This window comes from Papio anubis, chromosome 1 (assembly GCF_008728515.1).
Source record: "Papio anubis isolate 15944 chromosome 1, Panubis1.0, whole genome shotgun sequence".
Classification (NCBI taxonomy): domain Eukaryota; kingdom Metazoa; phylum Chordata; class Mammalia; order Primates; family Cercopithecidae; genus Papio; species Papio anubis.
The window spans coordinates 117944119-117963445 of record NC_044976.1 but is presented as its reverse complement, the minus strand read 5'-3'; the positions used below and the strand labels follow the sequence as shown (position 1 = coordinate 117963445).

Genomic DNA, 19327 nt, shown 5'->3' with positions numbered 1-19327 from the left:
TGTCTAGCTGCTTTTTGGACCCAAAAGTAGGGTGCAGAAGTGCATTCTAGCTAAATTTCCTGTGAGAGTGCCCACCCATTCTAGCCTTCACAGGTCTTTTCGGACCTGATTCTGCACCCTTAAGTATTAGCTACCTCTCCTCGCTTCCTGCCATCCACAAATGACACATGGTTCAAGCTGTTGATGAGAACGGTGGGCAAGGCAGAGCCTGGCACTATCGCATACAATCTCCCTCCAAACTGAGGTGGCCCATTCCACAAAGCACCAAGCACTAATCCCTTCAATAGCACCAAGCTCAAGGGGCTCCATCTGAACCCCGAGGGAATCATGAAAGATGTCTTACCGAAGTCCACATCTATAAACAAGCTAAATGCCCATGATTGAGAGACTGGCCAAATAAAAAGCAATTTATCTGTGCAACAAAATTCCACACAACTGTTTAAAAATATGCTAGATTTAGTTGTTCTGAGATAAACATGTTTTTTTCTTAACATCACCAAACAATATTCTCTTCTTTGCAGCCATAGAATCCTTCCACAGGCATGGAACTGTACGCATTCTGTGCAAATGCATAGAAAAGTCCGGGACGCTAAACTGATGTTTACCGTTCAGGTGGTAATCAAGTATAGCCTTGTCTATGTCTTAATTTATATGAGAATGCATTCCTTTATTGCATGATTAAAATATAATTTTAAATAGTCCAGGTATATGACACCTACGGATTTCCATACCTTACCAGTTTAATAATGGTTTCCAAAGGCAGAATGAGGTTAGTTTGAAATAACTTGCGTTTAATAAACACTTATCCTCTTTTCCTGTCTGGATGCTTATACGTCTCTTTCACAATATGTTCAAGAATCTTCCTTTCCCTTTAGAAAATCTTGTTCTCCAAGACCACTAGAACTGGTGAGCTCTCCGCCCTGAGACAAAATTCATCCAGACTCAAAAGTATGATAATGACGTGGTCGAGGTAAGCAGCTGAGCATGAGGAGAGGCCACTTAGACCCTCCGGAATGATGAGGTCCAGGCAGCCCCGGAGGGGCTGAGGTGGGAGGCAGAATGATCCCAGCCATGTTTCCGGGCTTTACAAAGAGCATGTTCTGGAAGCAAGACAGTTAAGAATGACCCTCCAGAGACATCTGGACAGAAGAAATGCAAAGCGAAGGCACCGGCACCCTCCACACCGTGCTGGGAATGGGAATTAAACATTCAGTGGGTCACCTGCCCAGAGGCACAGATTAACACTGAAATAAGCAAGCCTTAGACATCTCTTTCAATCAAACACATGCCTGAGAGGTGTCAGACATTTCCTGACACTGATGCTCAAGGTCCCAGATACCCCTGCACCTCTCGGAAGCAGCCCAGGGTAGAGAGTTGGGCAGTGCCAGAAGGACAGACAAGCTTACCTATCACCTCAATCATTCAGGAATGAGGTGGGGCTTTTCATTTGGTTTAAGTCACTGCCGAAGTCTCCATGATGAAGAATGTTGCTGAGCCAGGAATTTGATGTGTAGTGGTGCCACGGAGAAGGAAGGCCCGGGAAGAGGAGTCATGGGGAAGAGGACTCCCTGGGGAAGGGGGCAGGAGCCTTGGAACGGCCACTGGTTTGGAGCCTGTCTCCAAGTTACTGCTTCATCAATGAAATGCTCACCCATTTGGCTATGAGTGCTCTTAGTTTTACTTAACCCCTGACCTCTGCCTTTTAGATCAAAACTCTCCATGGGCTAAACCTTGACCCTTGATCTCTTACAAAAGAGGATGGAGGAGGGAGTACTCTTTGTGGCTGATGGCATCCCACCATCCCTGCACAGAGGGCAAGGCTGTGGTTTGTTTACATGATCAATGATCCTGCTGGGCTACATCTGCCTCTCTCAGGAGTCCAGGGGTCAAGAATACACCTGGCCCTTCTCAGTGCAGAGGCTTAGGAAACATATCTTGCTGACTTAAATGAATAAGGTGGGGAGTGGAGGCAGGAGAGAGGGGATAATATTCAATGTGTACAATGCGATGCGCACCAGGCTCTAGGCTACTGTCCATTTGCTATGAGTCCTTAGGCATAAGCTTACAAATTCTAGATGTCAGTGTAAAATTAAAGGTTAATCTATTAAGATCCCTTCTAACTCTAAGAAGGTAGGAGGGATGTAGAAAAAGGGAGAGTTCCATAGCAGTTCCATGTACACTTTTCTAGATCTGACATGATCTGGTTGTCAAAACTAATTTCCTAATGTTTAAATAAAGACTCCGTGGCTGCCGTTTGACCCCATAATCCCTGTAATTCCCTAAAACAGAAAGTGAACAGAGAGATGTCCGATAGCAGCCTTAGTGGGTTCATCTCTTTGGCCTATCTGGGAAGCCCTGCAGATCTCCTCTCTTAGCTGAATTGCCTCTCTCATTTGCAGGGGCTGCAGGATTAGCCCACGTGGATGGTACTGCTACCAACTGCAACCCTCCCTTAGCCAGAAGCCTACTGAGCTCCCAGAGTAGGAAAAGGAAGAGGCCTGGGGGAAGACAGGAGTCAGGTGTGATTTCTGAGACAGGTGTGAGGTCTTCCAGCCACCATAGGCTCTACAATCATATCACAGTGTACATACAAGCATTTTTAAATCTTTTCTGCAATATGGAGGGAAACTGGAAGGACAGATGGACAATGGATGTAATCTCTACTGTGAGGCCATAAACCTGTTCCTGTTTTCTAAATTATCACAGGAAAGCAGACACAACAAAACCAGAAAGGAAAGAAAGGACGGGCAGGACACAAACACCCTGCCTGTGATGTAGGATAGGTAATCACGGAAGTGCAGCAACCTTGGTGATCCTATAGTCAACACAATAAGCCTTGGAATTCATATTATAACTGAGCTCATTCAAGCAAAGTGGTCTTCAGTAGGGAACTTCCCATCTAGACAGCCTGTGCACTTTGATTTTTCCTGTCCTCAAACTGACCCCTGCTCATTCTAATAGTAAAAAACACACTCCTGGGTGGAGATTTAAGATGCTGATAAGACATGCGCCGAATGAACAAGCACGTACAGCTACTACTCATGTGCACCCAGAGGACCACCTGAAACATGCTTCCTAGTAACAGCTCTTCCCACCTCCTTATGAATAATCACATAAAACTCCCATAAAGGGAGTTTCTCCAGCAATAATCAACACTACCTCATTCTTATGAGCAGCCCACCCTAAATTCTCTCTCTCTCAAGGTGTACTGTCTGCTCTGCACTGAACTTTCAAAATATTCTTTTTCCTTTGCAATAAACTCCTCAATGCTGCACTGCATCTCTTGTTTAAATTCTTTTAAACTAAGAAGACAAGAACCAAGGTCTCAAAACAGCTATCAACATCTGGCTCACCGGGACTCAGGGCTATTCATTCACCAGAGAGCTAAAGGACCCCCACCAAGTATTCCCAGTTTTTGAGTCCAGATCAGCAGGTCAGTGTTCCCTCCCTCCTTGGCTTTAACGCTTATTTAGATGGGGGCTCCAAGGGAGGGTCAGACCCTCCAAGAACAAAGCTTCTGACTTCTGCCCAGACATGCTGCCTTTTCCAAAATTGCTGCAGAAAGTTCCACATCACAGGGTTCCAGCAACATCCTACCTTCATCCCAAAGGACTGCATCCGGGTAGCCACCTCTCTCCCAATCCTGCCCAGGCCCAGAATTCCCAGGGTCTTTCCATTCAGCTCTGTTCCCATGAACTGCAACCAAACAGGCAAAAGGAAAGAAGCTGAAGTCAGCAACATGAGTGGACCCTGGGCCCTGAGCCCAGGTGGGGCGAGTCAAGGCCGCTGCTCACCTTCTTCCGCTCCCATTTGCCATCCTTCATCGAAGCCGTTGCCTGGGGAATCTGCCTGCAAGGATAGACACAGGTTCAGAGGGTCCACCTGGACTCCTGCCAGCCCAGGAAGGAGACACAACAACAGGTTTGAGCAGTCACTGCCCGTAACAGCCACTCCCCCAAGAACTGGGTCTGGGGGTTCAGATTCAGGAACATTGATATAGGGTAAAGGGAAAACAGAAGAGAGAAACCCTTGGCAAGATCTGACTTAGAAAGCCTGGGATTTCTGTGACCAGTCAGGCATCTGGGAGGAGGTACGGATTCCACCTCAGCCACTGAGGCATCAATCAGAATGAGTTTTTTACTTTAAGCGATTGCCAATCCTCCAGGGTCTGTAGGGATAACTGAGTGGGGTACTGGGCAACTCTGATGACATCGAGTACTCCAGAAGCTCAAGGAATTATTTTCATCTTCCAATCTCATCCAGCACCATAACCTACAACGTCTACTATTATTATGAAGAGAACACCTAATGACCTATGCTTCCTTGAGAGTTTCTTAACTCTGAGGGCCTTAGACTAGTCTGGAGTGGGTGGGTGGATGCCAAAGCTTAGACACTTCCATTCTGTCCTGAACGCGTGGTCCCAACATTTTTAAACATCCACACCACCTTCCTGTCCCACCACCACCAAAACACACACACACAGACACACACACACACACACACACACACGCTTCACAGCCTGTCTCCTCCTATTAGTTCAGATGGAAGTCTGTGTTTCTGGAGGAGACAGAGGAAGTGGCAATTAGGGCAACGTTAGAGGTGAAAGGGCGATATGTGTCCTGTGGGCATGGGTCATCAACACATCTCTGGAGGCCAAAAAGGAAGAAATGAGGAACAATGTTTAAGGAGCACTTTCTCTATTTTAGACATCCTAAAATAAATGTTTAGACACACATTAACTCCTCTAATATTCACAGCTGCACGGAGGGAGGCACTGGGCGTTAAACAACTCACCCCAGATCACCCAACTGGAGGCACTTGAACAGATTCAAAGCCAGCAAAGTCAAGCCCAGCACGGCCAGCCTCCTGAGTACTTAAATGTAGGCCTTTAACCTCCTGCCAAAAACCTCGGAGTGAGCGAGCATGCGAAAAGAGAAATCTCAAGACGCTACTTCTGTGCTTTCACTTCACTAACTTTTAACACAAAAACATTCTCTCATCTCTACACATCACTAGGACATCCATCTCCCTCTGAGGGTAAGGCTGAAGGTGGAGTCTGTCCTCCTCAATCACCGAGGCGCACCATCTTATGGGTAAACTCAGAAGAACTTCAGTACCAAGCCACATGGGGGACAAGCTGCATTCACCTCACTGCTCTGACCCACCAGGCGGGTAATAAGGACAGGGACTTGCCTTGAGGAACTGTTCACTTCTTGGGAAAGCTTGCCTGATAAAATGCCTTTGACCTAGTGAGACAGAGCTCCTGCCTGGCCCCTCTCTCCTCTCCCTCACATTCTGTTTTCTTCCCACCAGACTCCACAGTGCTATCTAAGATGTATGCACGCGACACCACAGAACACAAGAAGTCCCTAAACCCTTTCTCTGGCTGCTGCCCCCAGCTGATCATGGAGCCTCTCCAGGTTTCAACACTTTGGAATCCTTATCAGGCCAGACTGGAGAGGACTCTAATGTGGACGAGGGGCCTCACAACAATTAAATGGTTGCTGGCCTGACTTACTAGAGGAAGAGACGGTAAAGCAGGTAAAAATGGTGAAACCTACATTTGTTGATTCTCTCCTTCCTTCTTTTCTGTGTGCTGTTCTTCTGCACCTCACAAGCCTCCACCATCAGCTCAAAGTCCCCACTGTGGGGCCCGGCCACGCCTGCTCTCCGCCCACATTGCCCAACCTGTAGAGTCTACATATAGCATCCACTGTCTCCTACAGTCCTCCCTGCTAGGAACAGCCTGATGGAACGAACGTATTCCTTCCCAATACGGTGTGCGCATTTCCTAGTTTTGATGTATCTTTGATGAGTGAGGGCATGGTAAGCCGTTGACAATGGGGAGCTTCTTTTAAACCACAGCACTTCACCGATTCCTTTAAACAAAGCTCATCCTGGAAAAGGAGGGAAAGTATTGCTGGCTCCCAATCCTTTCCTTCCAATTCCAGAAAAAAAGTGAGATAATTAATTAGAAAATTAGAAAGCCACATTGAGATCTTTTCCCTTACCAAAAAAAAAAAAAAAAAATCACTGAAGGTAATAGCTACAGCGAAACCAGGGCACCAGGTTTCTATACTTCTCCAGGGGGAGAGACACTCAGCCTAGATGTTCTGGGAGAACCAGGCTGCCAGCTTGGGAGCCCCTTCTAGGCTGAGACCCTACTGCTGTGTAAGCTATCCCTGTTTCTCCTTTCCCCCTACTGCCTCCCTTCACCTACCAGTGAATATCAGTGAATACCAGACAGCTCAGATGGAAACTGTGGGGAGGAGTTAGAGCAGAGGTAAACTCCTCCAGATCCTCCTCCAGCAGGAGGGAAAGCAGGTCTTGCCATGGGAAAAGTAATTTCTTGGTCCCGGAAAGTTTCAGGACCGGGGAGAGAAACAAGGAGTGCTTGATGCCTATGTCCCCTGGTGGTGGGAATCCATGGAGCTTCAAAGGGACCTAGAACAGCTTCCTCCCCTGTTTAGTGGGAGGCTTGTTCTTCCCCTTGACCACATAAATGCTTGAATTGCCCGTTCAACAGAAGTCCTCCATGCAATCAGTTTTGCCAAATTACTAACCGACATACTGAGACTCAAGTACATTCTGTGCCATATCCATTTGATTTCTAGGCTGCCCCATCCACTCAAGAGGCCTGGGACTCCTGCTAGAAGAGCAAGAGTCTTGCCCATTTGAGTTCCATTGCGTTATGAACCCACAGGAACACACAGGGACCCTGAAGCAGGTTCTTATTCCAGTCTATGACAATACAGCTTTGTAAGGGCAGTGGCAGAGATAAGCCCTCAGGGCCAGGGGAATCAGAGAGGGACATAGTCTAGCTGGGGAAGCCAGAGAGCTTCTTGGATAAATTAACACTGAAGCTTAATCTTGAAAAGTAAGCAGAGGGTACCTAGAAGTTGTCCATACCCTGCTGCCTGGAGCATCCTTCCTTGTTATCTCCAGGCAGCAGGGTACGGAGAACATTTGCAAGAGTTGGAGGCTAGAGAAGGCAGAGTGTCTGCCGCATGGAGAATAGAACACGAGTAAAGAGAAGTGCACCTTTGTGCACTAGGGAACCTGTGTAATGAATGTTGAATAGAGGACCTGATGGTCTTAAAGGTTCTTTGCAGTCTGCATGTCACCTTCTCAGCAGTCCGCATGTCGCTGAGATGAAATGTTTCTAAGTTTTTCTGGGTCCGTTTGCTTGGCAAATGGTAATAATTGGCAGATCGGAGAGACTAGCTTTGCTGAGAAGTCAGGGACTCACCTGGCCAGACACATGATCATCCCACAAGTGAGTTCTGCGGCACTGAGGCTGTTCCCATTGGGGGTGCTAAAAATAAAAAAAAGGGGGACACCAATAGGCACAGACCCAGTATTCCCACTCCTGCCCCAAGAGAAAGCCTTGAGTGCAGGCTGTGCTCGTTCTCTCCTGCTCCATAAGCTGACCACGCCACTGTCCAGAGCTCTCTGATGTACTCTTGCCCTAAGCAAAGGGCTGGAAAGAAACCCCCTTTCCCTGGGTTTATGTTTCCTTGCAGAGGGACCTCCATTAGAGAAACATATCTGGCTTCTCTCTACCCAAACACTCACTTCTCCCAAGGCAGAGAAGTGTCTTACATGATCAGATTTGCGTGTGGTTCAGCCCTTTTCTTTCTCCTATTTCAGGATTTACCTGCCTCCAGAAAGCACAAATTCCCTGCTGCTCTTACCATTGATCTTACCAAGGCTGAGTCTCTCAAATTCAGGGCTCAGCCCATTGCCTGCATATCTTCATCAAGTTACCCAACCTTTTTTTTTTTTTTTTGACAGGGCCTCGCTCTGTCACCCAGGCTGGAGTGCACTGGCATGATCACAGCTCACTGCAGTCTTGACTTCCCAGGGCTCAAGCGATCCTTCCAGCTCAGCCTTCTTAGTAGCTGAGACTACAGGCTGGTGCCAACATACCTAGCTAATTTTTTTTTTTTTTTGTATTTTTGTAGAGATGGGGGCGGGTCTCACTTTGTTGCCCAGGCTGGGTTTCGAACTTCTGGGCCCAAGTGATCCTCCCACCTTGGCCTTCCAAAGTGCTGGGATTACAGGTGTGAGCCCCCGCACCCAGCCCCAACCTAGCTTTTATTAGTAATCTCCGCCTGTCTGACTACTCTTTCTATCTCTCAACAAGTTCTGAACTGAGAAAGCCTCCTCATACCCTAAGTCACAGGGCAGTGCAGACTCTGCCCATTTTATAGAAAAAAGAATAGAGGTGGCAACCCACAGAACTATTTTTCTTTTCTCAAAGGCTTTTTAGGTTTTTGAAAGAATTTCATATACGTGTTCACCCTGATTATTCTCCTACTGAGTCTGTCTTTTTCATCTCCGGAATGAAGGTTAATAAGGTTACAAGAAGAAAAAGTCAAGAGATCCTGTATAAGATAAAGGGACTCTCAGAGTCGTCTGTTTGCAAAACCATCTGGTTTCTTATCCTCCCACAGCAGACAGGCTGTATGGGGGAGCAAGTAGAGGCGCAGAGGCTGGGGCCTGGCTGCCTCTGGGTCCAAGGCAAGAATGTGGGATGGGTTACCGTTTAACATTTCTACTGTTGAATATTGACCTCAGTCAGGTGACCAATTAACCTCTACCCTACAGGGGGAAGTGCAGCGCAGGGGAGGGGAAAGGTCTTAAGGACAATGAAGTCCACAGGAGAAGAGAAAAGTCTTAAGGACAAAGAAGGCTGCGGATGGCCTTGCCATACCATCTAAGTGACAGAACAGGTACAGTACAGCACTGGCGTGCTGATGACCTCTGCCCCTTGCTTTTGCTGAAACAGCTTTAAAGGGGACCCTTCTCCTCTTGCCCTAGAGCACTGAAAGAGAAACTAGTGTCTTAGCTCCAGAAGGTGGCAGGGAAGTAGGGAGGGCAAGGATTCTAGTCACTAGTCTACTAGCAAAGGTTGTGCCTCTGTACAAGCACAGTAAAGTAGAGCTGACAAAAACCTGCCACAAACAGCATTAATAGAGGCAGAGGGGGCTGGATGGGAGCAGGAAATGCAGATAAATTCACTGACCTTCCGATTCCTGAACCAGGTCGCAGAGGTGCAAGCACTGCGCATGGAGTGGGTCCGTGAAACATTTTGAGATTACGCAGGGACTCTCAATTTCAAAAACTCTGGAACCCCCTGATGGTATTGGTGACGTAGTGGTGAGCATAGCTGCCTTCCAAAAACCTTGGAATCACTATGCCGTGTGTGTTGACCATGCAGGCCCCAGAGCAGGCATCCTCCTGGAAGCCCTTCCAATGGACTCAGCTTTCTCTCAAGTGAGTTTTTTTCTCCTGTGGTGCGGTCAGTCTCCTCACTCACCACCGCTCCCCGCCCCCCGCAGCTTCCATGACTTACTTCATAACCAAGACGCCCTTCCTTGTTGCAGCCTCCAGATCCACATTGTCCACACCCGTGCCAGCCCTGCCCACCACCTGGAGTTTCTCAGCTGCGTTGATGACATCAGCGGTCACCTTGGTGGCAGAACGAACAATAAGGCCTTCACAGTCCTGAAGCGGAAGAAACATGTGGGTCCAGAAAGTCATTCTGTGAGAACTCCTAAAACCTCAGGCACATCATTGCTTACTCCTGAGTAAGAGATGCATTCCCAGAACCTTAGGAAGTCACTGATGACTGCCAGCTCATAGACATCTTTGGTATACTCACTAGGGAAATGTGGGCTAGGACTCATGCTGATTTTTACTTAGAGTGGAGGAGACTGTGCCTCTAACACACCAAGTGCTTTGTTTGGCATGCTCAGGAAAGGGCAGCGTTGGCCCATGGGCTCTGGGCACCTGGCTCATCTCTCTAGACAGCACCATGATGCCTGTAGCCTGGATGTCCATCAGACACATGCTGGAAGTCAGGGGCCATTTCCTGTGCCTCTCTGTATACCCTATCATTCCTGCATACTGCTTGCTCAAAATGGGGGTTCCTATAAGCTGACTGATTTTGACATATCCAAAGAAAGAAAGGCAATGTCTTCAGTGCACACATCTGATAGGTTCTGCCATTGGTCAGGCCTGGGTTCATATCCAAGGCCCCTGCCTTCCCAGCTATGAATCAGCTTCGGCCTCCTCAAGTGTGTGAGGAGGAAGCAAGAGAGAACAGGCACAGCACCTAGCACAGTATCTGGCCGTGCTTAATGAACATCACTGCTTCCATTAGACACTGAGCTACTGAAGGGCACAGGGGGAGCAAATTCTACCTTGTAAGTCCCTGTCTCTGACACAGGGAAGGCACTCAATAAATGGTTGGCTGAATGAGTAAATAATGAATGAAATGAAATGTTGAAAGAAAAACATTTCCTAAAAAAGAGACCAAAGGAAGAGGGGCAGGGGAAGAAGGAGAGCAATTAAATTCATCTAGGCTTGCTCAGACACTCAGGCAATATTAGACTAAAAATATACATATGCGAAAAATAAGACACTGAATTCATCACAGCCACTATACGTGAGCAAAGTTAGATCCCCAAGACCATCTTCCTTATGTTCACCCAGAATCCTGTGGTATGTGGTTCCTTCCAGAATAAGAATATTCTTGCTCAAACACAGAATGAGAATCCCTAGGAAACGGAGCAGGTGAGCAAGTCCACACTCTGTCCCAAAGTGGCAGACTCCAGGCCGGTGAGAAAGCAGTAAGTGTACTTGCAAAAGCACCAAGCTAGGAATCAGGAAAACAGAGTTCTAATCCTAAGTCTGCCAACAATGAGTGGCTCACTGTGGTAATTCACCTCCTTCTATATCCCTACTCTCTATCTGTAAAATAAAAGAAATGGCTCCTCAGATCCATTTTCCCCATAGAGCTTTCCGCTGGATCCCATGAAAACCTTCTTTTCCCTTCATTCCCACTGCATGGATTCTGGAGACAGGGAAAGGCCATGAGAAGTTGGCTCCTAGGGTAAGGGCCCACATTGTGTTTGTCGTGCAGAAGCCTAGAGCACAGGAGCAAATATGGACACAGTAAATGTAAGGAGAGCAGTGGGTAATTTTATCTCCACTGAGAAGAGAAGAGGAATGATGCTTAGGTCGCTGCATAGAATATTTAAGCCTTAAGAGCGTCTAAATACTGTAATAATTGTTCAAGGGCAATAGTAGAACGATTCCTCCGGAGGTGTTTATGCATCGCGTATCCTCACTGCTTGGGGGCTGTGCCTACCAGCAGAGAGAAACATGCAGGCTGCCTGGAAGACACTCCAAGCCCTTTTATGTCTGAGGTTCTGAAGTAGAACCTCAGAGTGGGAGATTCGAAGAAATGTTCCCCAGCATCTGGTCCAATCCCATTTTACAGCAGAAACACTGAAGCCCAACAGAGTTAAGCCCGCCCACTTCCCCTTCCCCTCCCCTGTACTTCTCTTTCTTCATTTCATTGGATGCCTGCTATGTATGTATCTGGCATTATGCTAAACTAATGATGACTTAGGTTTATACAAGTCACATGGGCACCCAGGGCTTAGAGGAAGCAAACAGAAGCCACCTCAGTGCTGACTGCCCCAATGCTGAGGCCAACACCAGGTGAGCACCTGGAGGTACTCTGATTTCCCCCGATAGCAGCCTAGTTAAGTATCAGCCAAGCCAGGCAGAAAACGGGATACTGACATCTTTTTCACATTCAGGTCCACCACACAGGCTCCAAAGAAAAGGATTTCCCTGCCTGGACACACTTTACTGACTTTTCAAGGCACAATAAAGTTATCTTTCAGGAAACATTTGCCAACGACCCTGAACTAACTGTCACTGCCCCTACACCCCGCCATTTTTGTTGTGATCACCAATATAATATGTTTCATATCAGTTGTCCTCTCTTAGACCTGCAGTTTGGTCTCCTTAGTTATATTGTCTATGCCTAATGCAGGGATTTTGTATTAAAACTTTATCTACTCTATACCATATATCCATAGTACCAGCCTCACCAGCACATAAACCATTTATCGAGCCCCTGCTGGGTACCAGGCATTACACCAGTTGCTTTACATTATTCTCTCCACAACTCCAAGGAGAAGGGGTATAATTATCCCCACTTTCCAGATGAAGAAACAGAGGCTTTGAGAGGTAATCTGCCCAAGGTCACTCTTACAGATCAAAAACCAGCCAAGAACTGGAAAGTAATTGCCACTGGCTAACTCTGAGTCTGTAACTGAAGAAGAGTGGGTGGACCTGCCAAGATGTCAAGAAGATAAGGCCAGAGCCAAGGCAATGGCCAGTTAGGTGCAAAAACCAAACCATAAAATCCGTTGGAGAGATTTACTAGTAACAATAGCTACCATTTTTTGAGCAAGTACTTTACGTCCAGCACTGTGCTTCACAACAATCCTAGGACACACGTTACAATTATCCCTATAGTACAGACAAGCAAATTGACAAAGACTTTAGAGAACTTGCTGAAGTCATATAGCTAGCATATGGCAGAAGCTGGAATCAAGTCCAAATCTGTTGAGTACCAAAGTCCAAGTTCCAACTACCTTTCAAAAACAGCATTGAGACACCTAAACCAGGAGAGACACTGCCAGAAATCATGTGGCTTCTCCAAGATGGCGGAAGCTCCCTAACAAAGGTCCCTGGATCTTCTGGTGACCTGCTCCTCCCAGCCAGCCTGCCTACCGAGGGATAATAGAAATAGGCACAAATGCCTCTGTCGAGAAGAGCAAGTTGCCTGTGGCCTGTAGGCAAGCTCACAGTTGGTACTTCACAATGAAGTGTTTTATACACTTCCATTGAATAAATGAATTCAGTGACGAGAGGCCCATAGAAATTACCCTCATCAGTCCCCCATCCTCACACCTTCACCCTCCTTCCCAAATAACTTTAACACTTCACATGCCTGAATATCGCCGCTCAGAAATCCCTTCCTTTCACAGCGATAAGGAAGCATACGTTCTATTTCCAAGAGTGCTCAAGGATTTTCAAAAATCTTATTAAAAGAAGCTGAAAAAAAGCAGGAAAAACATGTTCAGAAATTGACAAATCAGTCAACAGAACTAAACAGACACTAGACAGAATATGTGAGAATTTAGAAAATAAAAAGTAGAACTCAAAGTGATGGGGAAAGGAAGAACTAAACAAGAAATAGTGTTATGAAAATTCAGGAAGAAAAATAATAGATGGCTACCTCACTTCAGATTTTTAAAAATCCAGATGAATTAAAGAATTTTTTAAAATACAAGCATTACAAGAAAATGTCAGGGGATATTTTTATGACTGGGATTGGGAAAACCTTTCATAAACAAGGCACAAATCCCAGAAACACTGGAAGAAAATATTGACAAATTCAGTTACATTCAAATTTTAAACTTCTGCATGGAAAAAGATCCCATAAACAAAGGCAAGTAGTGGTCCTGATATGCAGAGAAAACGCCTTTCACCATATGTAACAGAACAAGGATTCATTGCCAAAAGTGAAGGAATTCCTACAAATCAACTTCTTTTTTTTTTTTTGAGACAGAGTTTCGCTCTTATTGCCCAGGCTGGAGTGCAATGGCGCGATCTCGGCTCACTGCAACCTCCGCCTCCCAAGTTCAAGCGATTCTCCTGCTTCAGCCTCCTGGGTAGTTGGGATTATAGGCATGCGCCACAAATCAACTTTTTTAAAGGATAAAGAACACAATAAAAAAATAGGTAAATATATAAATAGGCAATGCACAGAAGAACTACAAAGTGGTCACTCGTTTCACTAGTTTACAGACTCCTCAACACTAGATATCAAGGCAATATAAATTTTTAAATGTGATATTTTCGGGCATTGTTTTGGCAAAAAGAAAATGAATAATATTCGACATTGGTGAGCATGGAGGGAAACAGGAGTGTACACTGCGCGGCCTTTTTGGAGGGCAACTGGACAGTGAGTGGGTATGCACATTTTTAATGGGCATTTCTTTGCAGCCAGCAATGACACCTTAGATAATTGGTAACACACTGAGGAAACACAACCTCCTTTCAAGTGGTGAGCCAGGACCAAAAGTCAAACTGCAACTGACAAGAAGCAGGCATGGAGCAAGAGGAGAAAGGACCACCCAGAGTCATCTATCTTATCATCTTTGTCTCTTTAGCATCAAGTTCTGGAGCCCACATCTCAGGCCCAGTCCTGCTCCAGAGGCTCTACCCAATCATTCCGTTGGGCCTTAAGGGTCCAGCCTTCTTCAATGCTCTCTCCAAAGCTGCCACAATGCTCCTCAAACCTTGCAAACCTACTCCCCACAGACAACACTAGCTGGAGAGCATGCAGATTCCTCAAAGTCCACCCGCTCTTGTAGCCCCTGAACAAGCACAGAAACAGCACTATTTTTCCTTTCATGAGCACGGCCTCTCTGGGTGGATCTCCCTTGTGAAGATTTACGCTGTAGTCTCTGGACTTTTCCCTCAAACCAGCTTTCTTTGGTGCCAGGGAATCTAAGAGTCCCCAGTCAGACTCCTACAGATGAGCATCAGGTCTCACCTGTCCCAAGGGCAGAAACTGTCACTCAGGAGACCTTGGTCCCACATGAGAACCAGATATCCCACACCAGTCAGAGTTAATGAGCTCCCAAGGCCTCTTACAACCTCAACTACCCACTCTATCCACTCATTCAATCAGCACATATTCACAGACAGCCTGAATCCAACCTACCTCCTGCTGAACCCTCAAACCCCTTGCACCCAGGCCCCTTCCCTCCTCAGGCCACAACTCACCCCCAAGCTGCCTGCTCCTGTCCTCTACTTATGCAAACTACAGCCCTAACCAAATGCACACATCCGCTCACATCCTCTGCAGTTTGCGATTAAAACTTCTCCAGCGCCCAGAGATCCTTCCTCCTCTTTGTCAGTTCCCTGGGTGAGGAAGCAAGTCTCTCTCTACACAGCACCAAATTTCTGATGTTCACTGCCCTCTGCGTGTGGCTTCTGTGCCTGCACTGTGGCTGGAACAGGCACTTCCCACACTTCCTACAGGTCCTCCCTGTTCTTAGCTGCTGTTCAGCTAGAAAACTGCTTGATTTATGGCTGTTCCAGACAAACTGCTAACTCAGCAGTGGGAACCCATTCCCGTTCCTCAAGTTCACACACGCTTCCTTTCCCAAGAGGACAAGCTTGGCCTAGGAGGTAATTCTAGCACGGCTGTGCCTCCGACTTAAATCACAGGACAAGACAATGAAACTATCCAGGTCATGTTCCCCAGCTATAGGGGAGGCAGGTCTACCCTATTCTGCACAAGATGTGTGATCCTGATTAATTTGGTGGTTATTTAACTTTTGCAAACTAAATCCTTGTGTAAAGTCTGGGAACTTGCTATTTTAAGGAGGCTTTGAAAAGAAATCTTGCATGGAAAGATTTACTCCCTTCTTAATCTTTCTTAAAGTTCTGATATGAGGATATGGATGTGCTTCAGTAAATTAAATACCATTACCAGTGTTTAGTTTAGTGGTCCTGACCAGCAATGCTACTTAATGAAACACAAGAAAATACCAGAATGCATCATATGTAAAAAGAGTAAGTATTTCATAAAATTTGTGTGTGTCTGTGTGTACATATATGTATGAGTGTTTAAGTTATGACATAAAACAAATTTCTTATTGTGGGCCACAGTCAAAGTTTAAAAGCTACTGATACATGGCAATATTATTTAAATATTTTCCTGCATATTAGGTATATTTAAGATGTGAGTTCCAAACAAGATGCTTTATTATTTTAAGCCAACGTTTTCCAAACTTTTTCACTGAGACTCATTGTAAGAAACACATCTTTTTTGGTGGAGGGACAGGACAGGGTCTAGTTCTGTTGCCCAGGATGGACTGCATGGCGAGATCATGGCTCACTGCAGCCTCAACCTCCTATGCTCAAGAGATCCTGCCACCAAAGCACCAGGTTGGGAAGAGTGACAGCAACCAGGGCCTCAGCCCTCCACCCTGCTCCCCAGTAGCTGAGACTACAGGCTTGTGGCAGGTTGCTTAGCTAATGTTTGTATTTGTGTAGAGACAGGGTTTTGCCATGTTACGTTGTCTGATCTCAACCTCCTCAGTTCAAATGACCTGCCTCCTTTGGCCCCCACAAAGCATTGGGATTACAGGTGTGGGCCACCATGCCCGGCCAAGAAACACATTTTTAAGTTGTAATTTCATACTCACATACCACACACATACAACTACACACATAATTGAAACAAAATTCATGAAACAATACTTATGGCCTTACTATCTGCATTGCTGTCTGATATTTCCTACTTTGTTTTTTAAAATGCCAGTCATGACCCATTAAACTGAACTATGACTTGCTTCAAGTCTGAAAAGCACCACTGAAAGGGCAGGGAGGAATGATTATACTTCCTGACCAGGGGGTGAGTGAGAGGAGACTGCCTGCCCAGAATACAAGGCAGTGGGAACCAACGCCAGGCCGGGTTCTAGCAATGGGGCCAAAGCTTCCTTCAGCATTAAAGAGATTTCAGTGGGGGAGGGCAGGAGACACTATGCCAGACACTTCTTCATGCAGAATAAAAAGGCATAGTGTAGAAATGAGGGCCCTTCAGTGGGCTGACCAAGGAGATTAATTGGCATTCTGAACCAAATGTGTTGCAAAGAGAGACACTAAGCTGAGCCCTCCCACCAAACAGTCCAACAATGCCCAGCAGTCAAGTTCGCCAACAAACACCCCTCCTCTCCTGCCAAGAGTTTTCAGTGCCTTTAAAATGTTCTCCAAGTTTCAGCACCAGATTCCCAGCATCCACCCAGCTGATTCCTGACTTCGTAGAACAATCCCTCATTACGGAAGAGGCCTCCCATTCCTCTCAATTCTGCCCTCCTCCCTCCCTATCCCCACCCCCTCATTGGGGTATCAGGTTTCTAATTTCCTTTAGAGAGGTGAAAGCCCTTGATTGCCACCCTCTCCCCAACTTGGAGCTCTGGTGGAGGTGAGAGTCAGAGGCTGTTCTGGAGGACACCCCATTGTCTTTCCTGGTTGTTCCCCAGAGCCACTGATACCATTTCACACAAGAAATGAGGTGACAGATGTGAGGAGCCTGCCTACTCAGGTGCTGAGCTCTTGCCCACCAATTCGGTGCACGATGATCGGCCCCTTCTCTCCCTTTTCCAGGAGGGGAGCAGGCAGAGGTTAGGGAGCTGGATGGTCTAATTCGGGGCTATGCTCTGTGTCATCTGCTCAACTGTCTCCTGCGTGTTAGCCACGCTCCCTAACCAGGCTACAAACTTCTTGAAGGCAGGGACCAAACTCTTCTGAGTACAGGGCAGGACTGGATACTTGGATATAGTGCCATGCCATGGTGACAGCATCCATGCCAGCAGATACAAAGGCAGACAAAGAGAGCCAGGCAGTTTCCAGGACCACGTGGTTGTGGCACAGCTAAAGCAAAAGCAGCAGCCTCTGCAGTCTAAGGGGTCCTCGGAGGAGGAGATGGCTGAAGGTGGTGGACAGAGCTGAGGCTGGCAGAAGGCGGCTGTGCGATTTGGAGGGTGGGGGAGAATATACCGGATGAGGTGAGGTAGAGACTGGGCAGCTGGGTCGACTACAGAGGTCGAAAGTGCAGGCTTCACTGGAGTGAAGAGTTCACAAAATAAATATCCTGAACAAGGCCACTAAGCGCAGCAGGCCTTTTCAAACACGGTAGATAAAAATTTGAAGTAGATTAATTATATATCACAACAAACGGAGATAAAAATTTGCTAAGACTATAAATCATCTGGGAGCGTTTGGGATCGGATTCTAGTCGAGTCTGGTCACTCCCAACCAGCGATAAACCAAAGGTGGGGAGGAGGCTAAATCTGGATCCCAGCGCTCCCCGCCCGTCCCCCTTTCCTCCGAAGGCTCCCAGGAGGCAGAGGGGCGGCGAAAGCACGGAGCAGTCTTGCATCAGACGAGGGGCGGGTACGTGTTTGCTGCTTTACTAGGGCTGCCTTCCCCTGCAGCTGCCCCAGCAGCCACGAGACTGGCTGGGACTCTGCCAGCGTTCTCCCGTCCCCCGACTCCCCCGCCGCCAAGGAAGGCTGGAATCGGCGGGGTCGCCCAGAACTTGGCTGGGAAGAATCGCCAGTCCCTGGGTTCTCCGCAAGGAAGCCACTTTGGCCCCCCTCTCCCGATCCCCTCTCGAGGAGGCGGTTGGGGGGGTGGGGAGAAGAGGCAGCCCGAGGCTGCCAGAACAACTGCGTGCTAAGGCACAGGGGCGCCGCGCTGGCATCCCGCGCTGGCATCCGCGAGCAGCCTGCAGGACCAGTTGGAGCAGCCTGCACTTCGCAGTGCTAGCGGGGGCATGCCAACGTGAAAGACGCGGTTGCAAACTAAAAGCAAAGTTTGCTTCTCGCCGCCGTTTGTTCTTCCCTCTTTCTGCCTCCCCCCCCCCCCCCCCCGCCGCCGTTCCCCACTATCCCCCAATCTCAGGAGGCCCCGGAACTAACTGATACAGGGGCACGTGAGGGGGGCGCCATGGCCAGGGCGCAGTCAGCCTTTTCCCGTGGAGGTTGCCCTGGAGACCTCAATTTTCTCTCGCTCGCCTTACCTGCAGCTCGGCTATCAGCTCCTCTTTGCTAAGGTTCTGCTTTTCCACCACCTGCAGCCCTCCATCTTGCAAGATTTTCCGGCAGCAAGGGTCCAGGCTGTCACTGATGAGCACTTTCCGCAGATTTGCAAAAGCCATTGCTGTAGTTGGCCTCGGAATCTGCCGCTGTGAGTAGAAGTACCTAAGTCAAGAAGTTGCGGTTCGGCCTGGCGAGCTAGAGTAACTGGGCAGTATTCTTGAGCTCCCGCTCCTCCGTCATCTCCCCCTCCTCCTCCTCCGATCTCCTTTTGATTGGACGGAAATACTCAAACTCTCCGCGACTCCGCCTCCTCCTCGCGGCTCTGAGCTTGCCAAATCCCCTCCCGCTTTATTATCCTCCCGCGATGAATTTCTCCATCTCAGCCAAAGCTCTTACCTACACCTGGTGAGCGTATAAAAAGCACAATTTACGCTGACTAGCTGATGCATATCTGAAAGGAACGGAGAAATACACCTTCTCATCGTGAGAGAAAACCTTCATTTTCACTTTTCCTCCTAAGGATTCATTTATTCCTTAAGAAGCATTTTTTTTTTTTTTGAGTGGGTAAATGTGCAAGGCACTATGCTAGACGTTGAAGGGAATTCGACTATCAAAAAAATATATCCTCTTTCTTCTGGTGGCCTAACATTCTAGAGTATCAAGCACACAGACGTGGAAAGTTACGTAGTGAAAAGCAATAGGAAGCTTTCTGAGACACCACGGAGCTGTGATTAATTTCAAATTAGTGATGCAATGAGAATTATGAGTTTATAAAAAGAGCGGGGACCCGGTACATTTAAACTAGGCATACTTTGTTAAAGTTATTTATTTCCTTT

At 47.3% G+C, this 19327-nt stretch overlaps 1 protein-coding gene across 2 annotated transcripts in view; it reads right to left on the bottom strand.

Moving 5' to 3' along the window:
• The window catches only part of PHGDH (phosphoglycerate dehydrogenase), a 30523-nt gene extending 11424 nt beyond the window's left edge, over window positions 1–19099 (bottom strand). The window contains exons 1-5 of one of the 2 annotated variants that reach the window (XM_003892496.5): window positions 18473–19099; window positions 9359–9510; window positions 7250–7315; window positions 3795–3849; window positions 3598–3696 (exon numbers count right to left, since the gene is read on the bottom strand). In XM_003892496.5, the coding sequence (XP_003892545.2) occupies window positions 3598–3696; window positions 3795–3849; window positions 7250–7315; window positions 9359–9510; window positions 18473–18610 (510 nt within the window). In that variant the 5' untranslated portion in view covers window positions 18611–19099. The remainder of the gene's footprint in view (window positions 1–3597; window positions 3697–3794; window positions 3850–7249; window positions 7316–9358; window positions 9511–18472) is intronic. The other variant, XM_021922871.2, reaches the window with a different exon arrangement.
• Window positions 19100–19327: the final 228 nt, after the last annotated feature.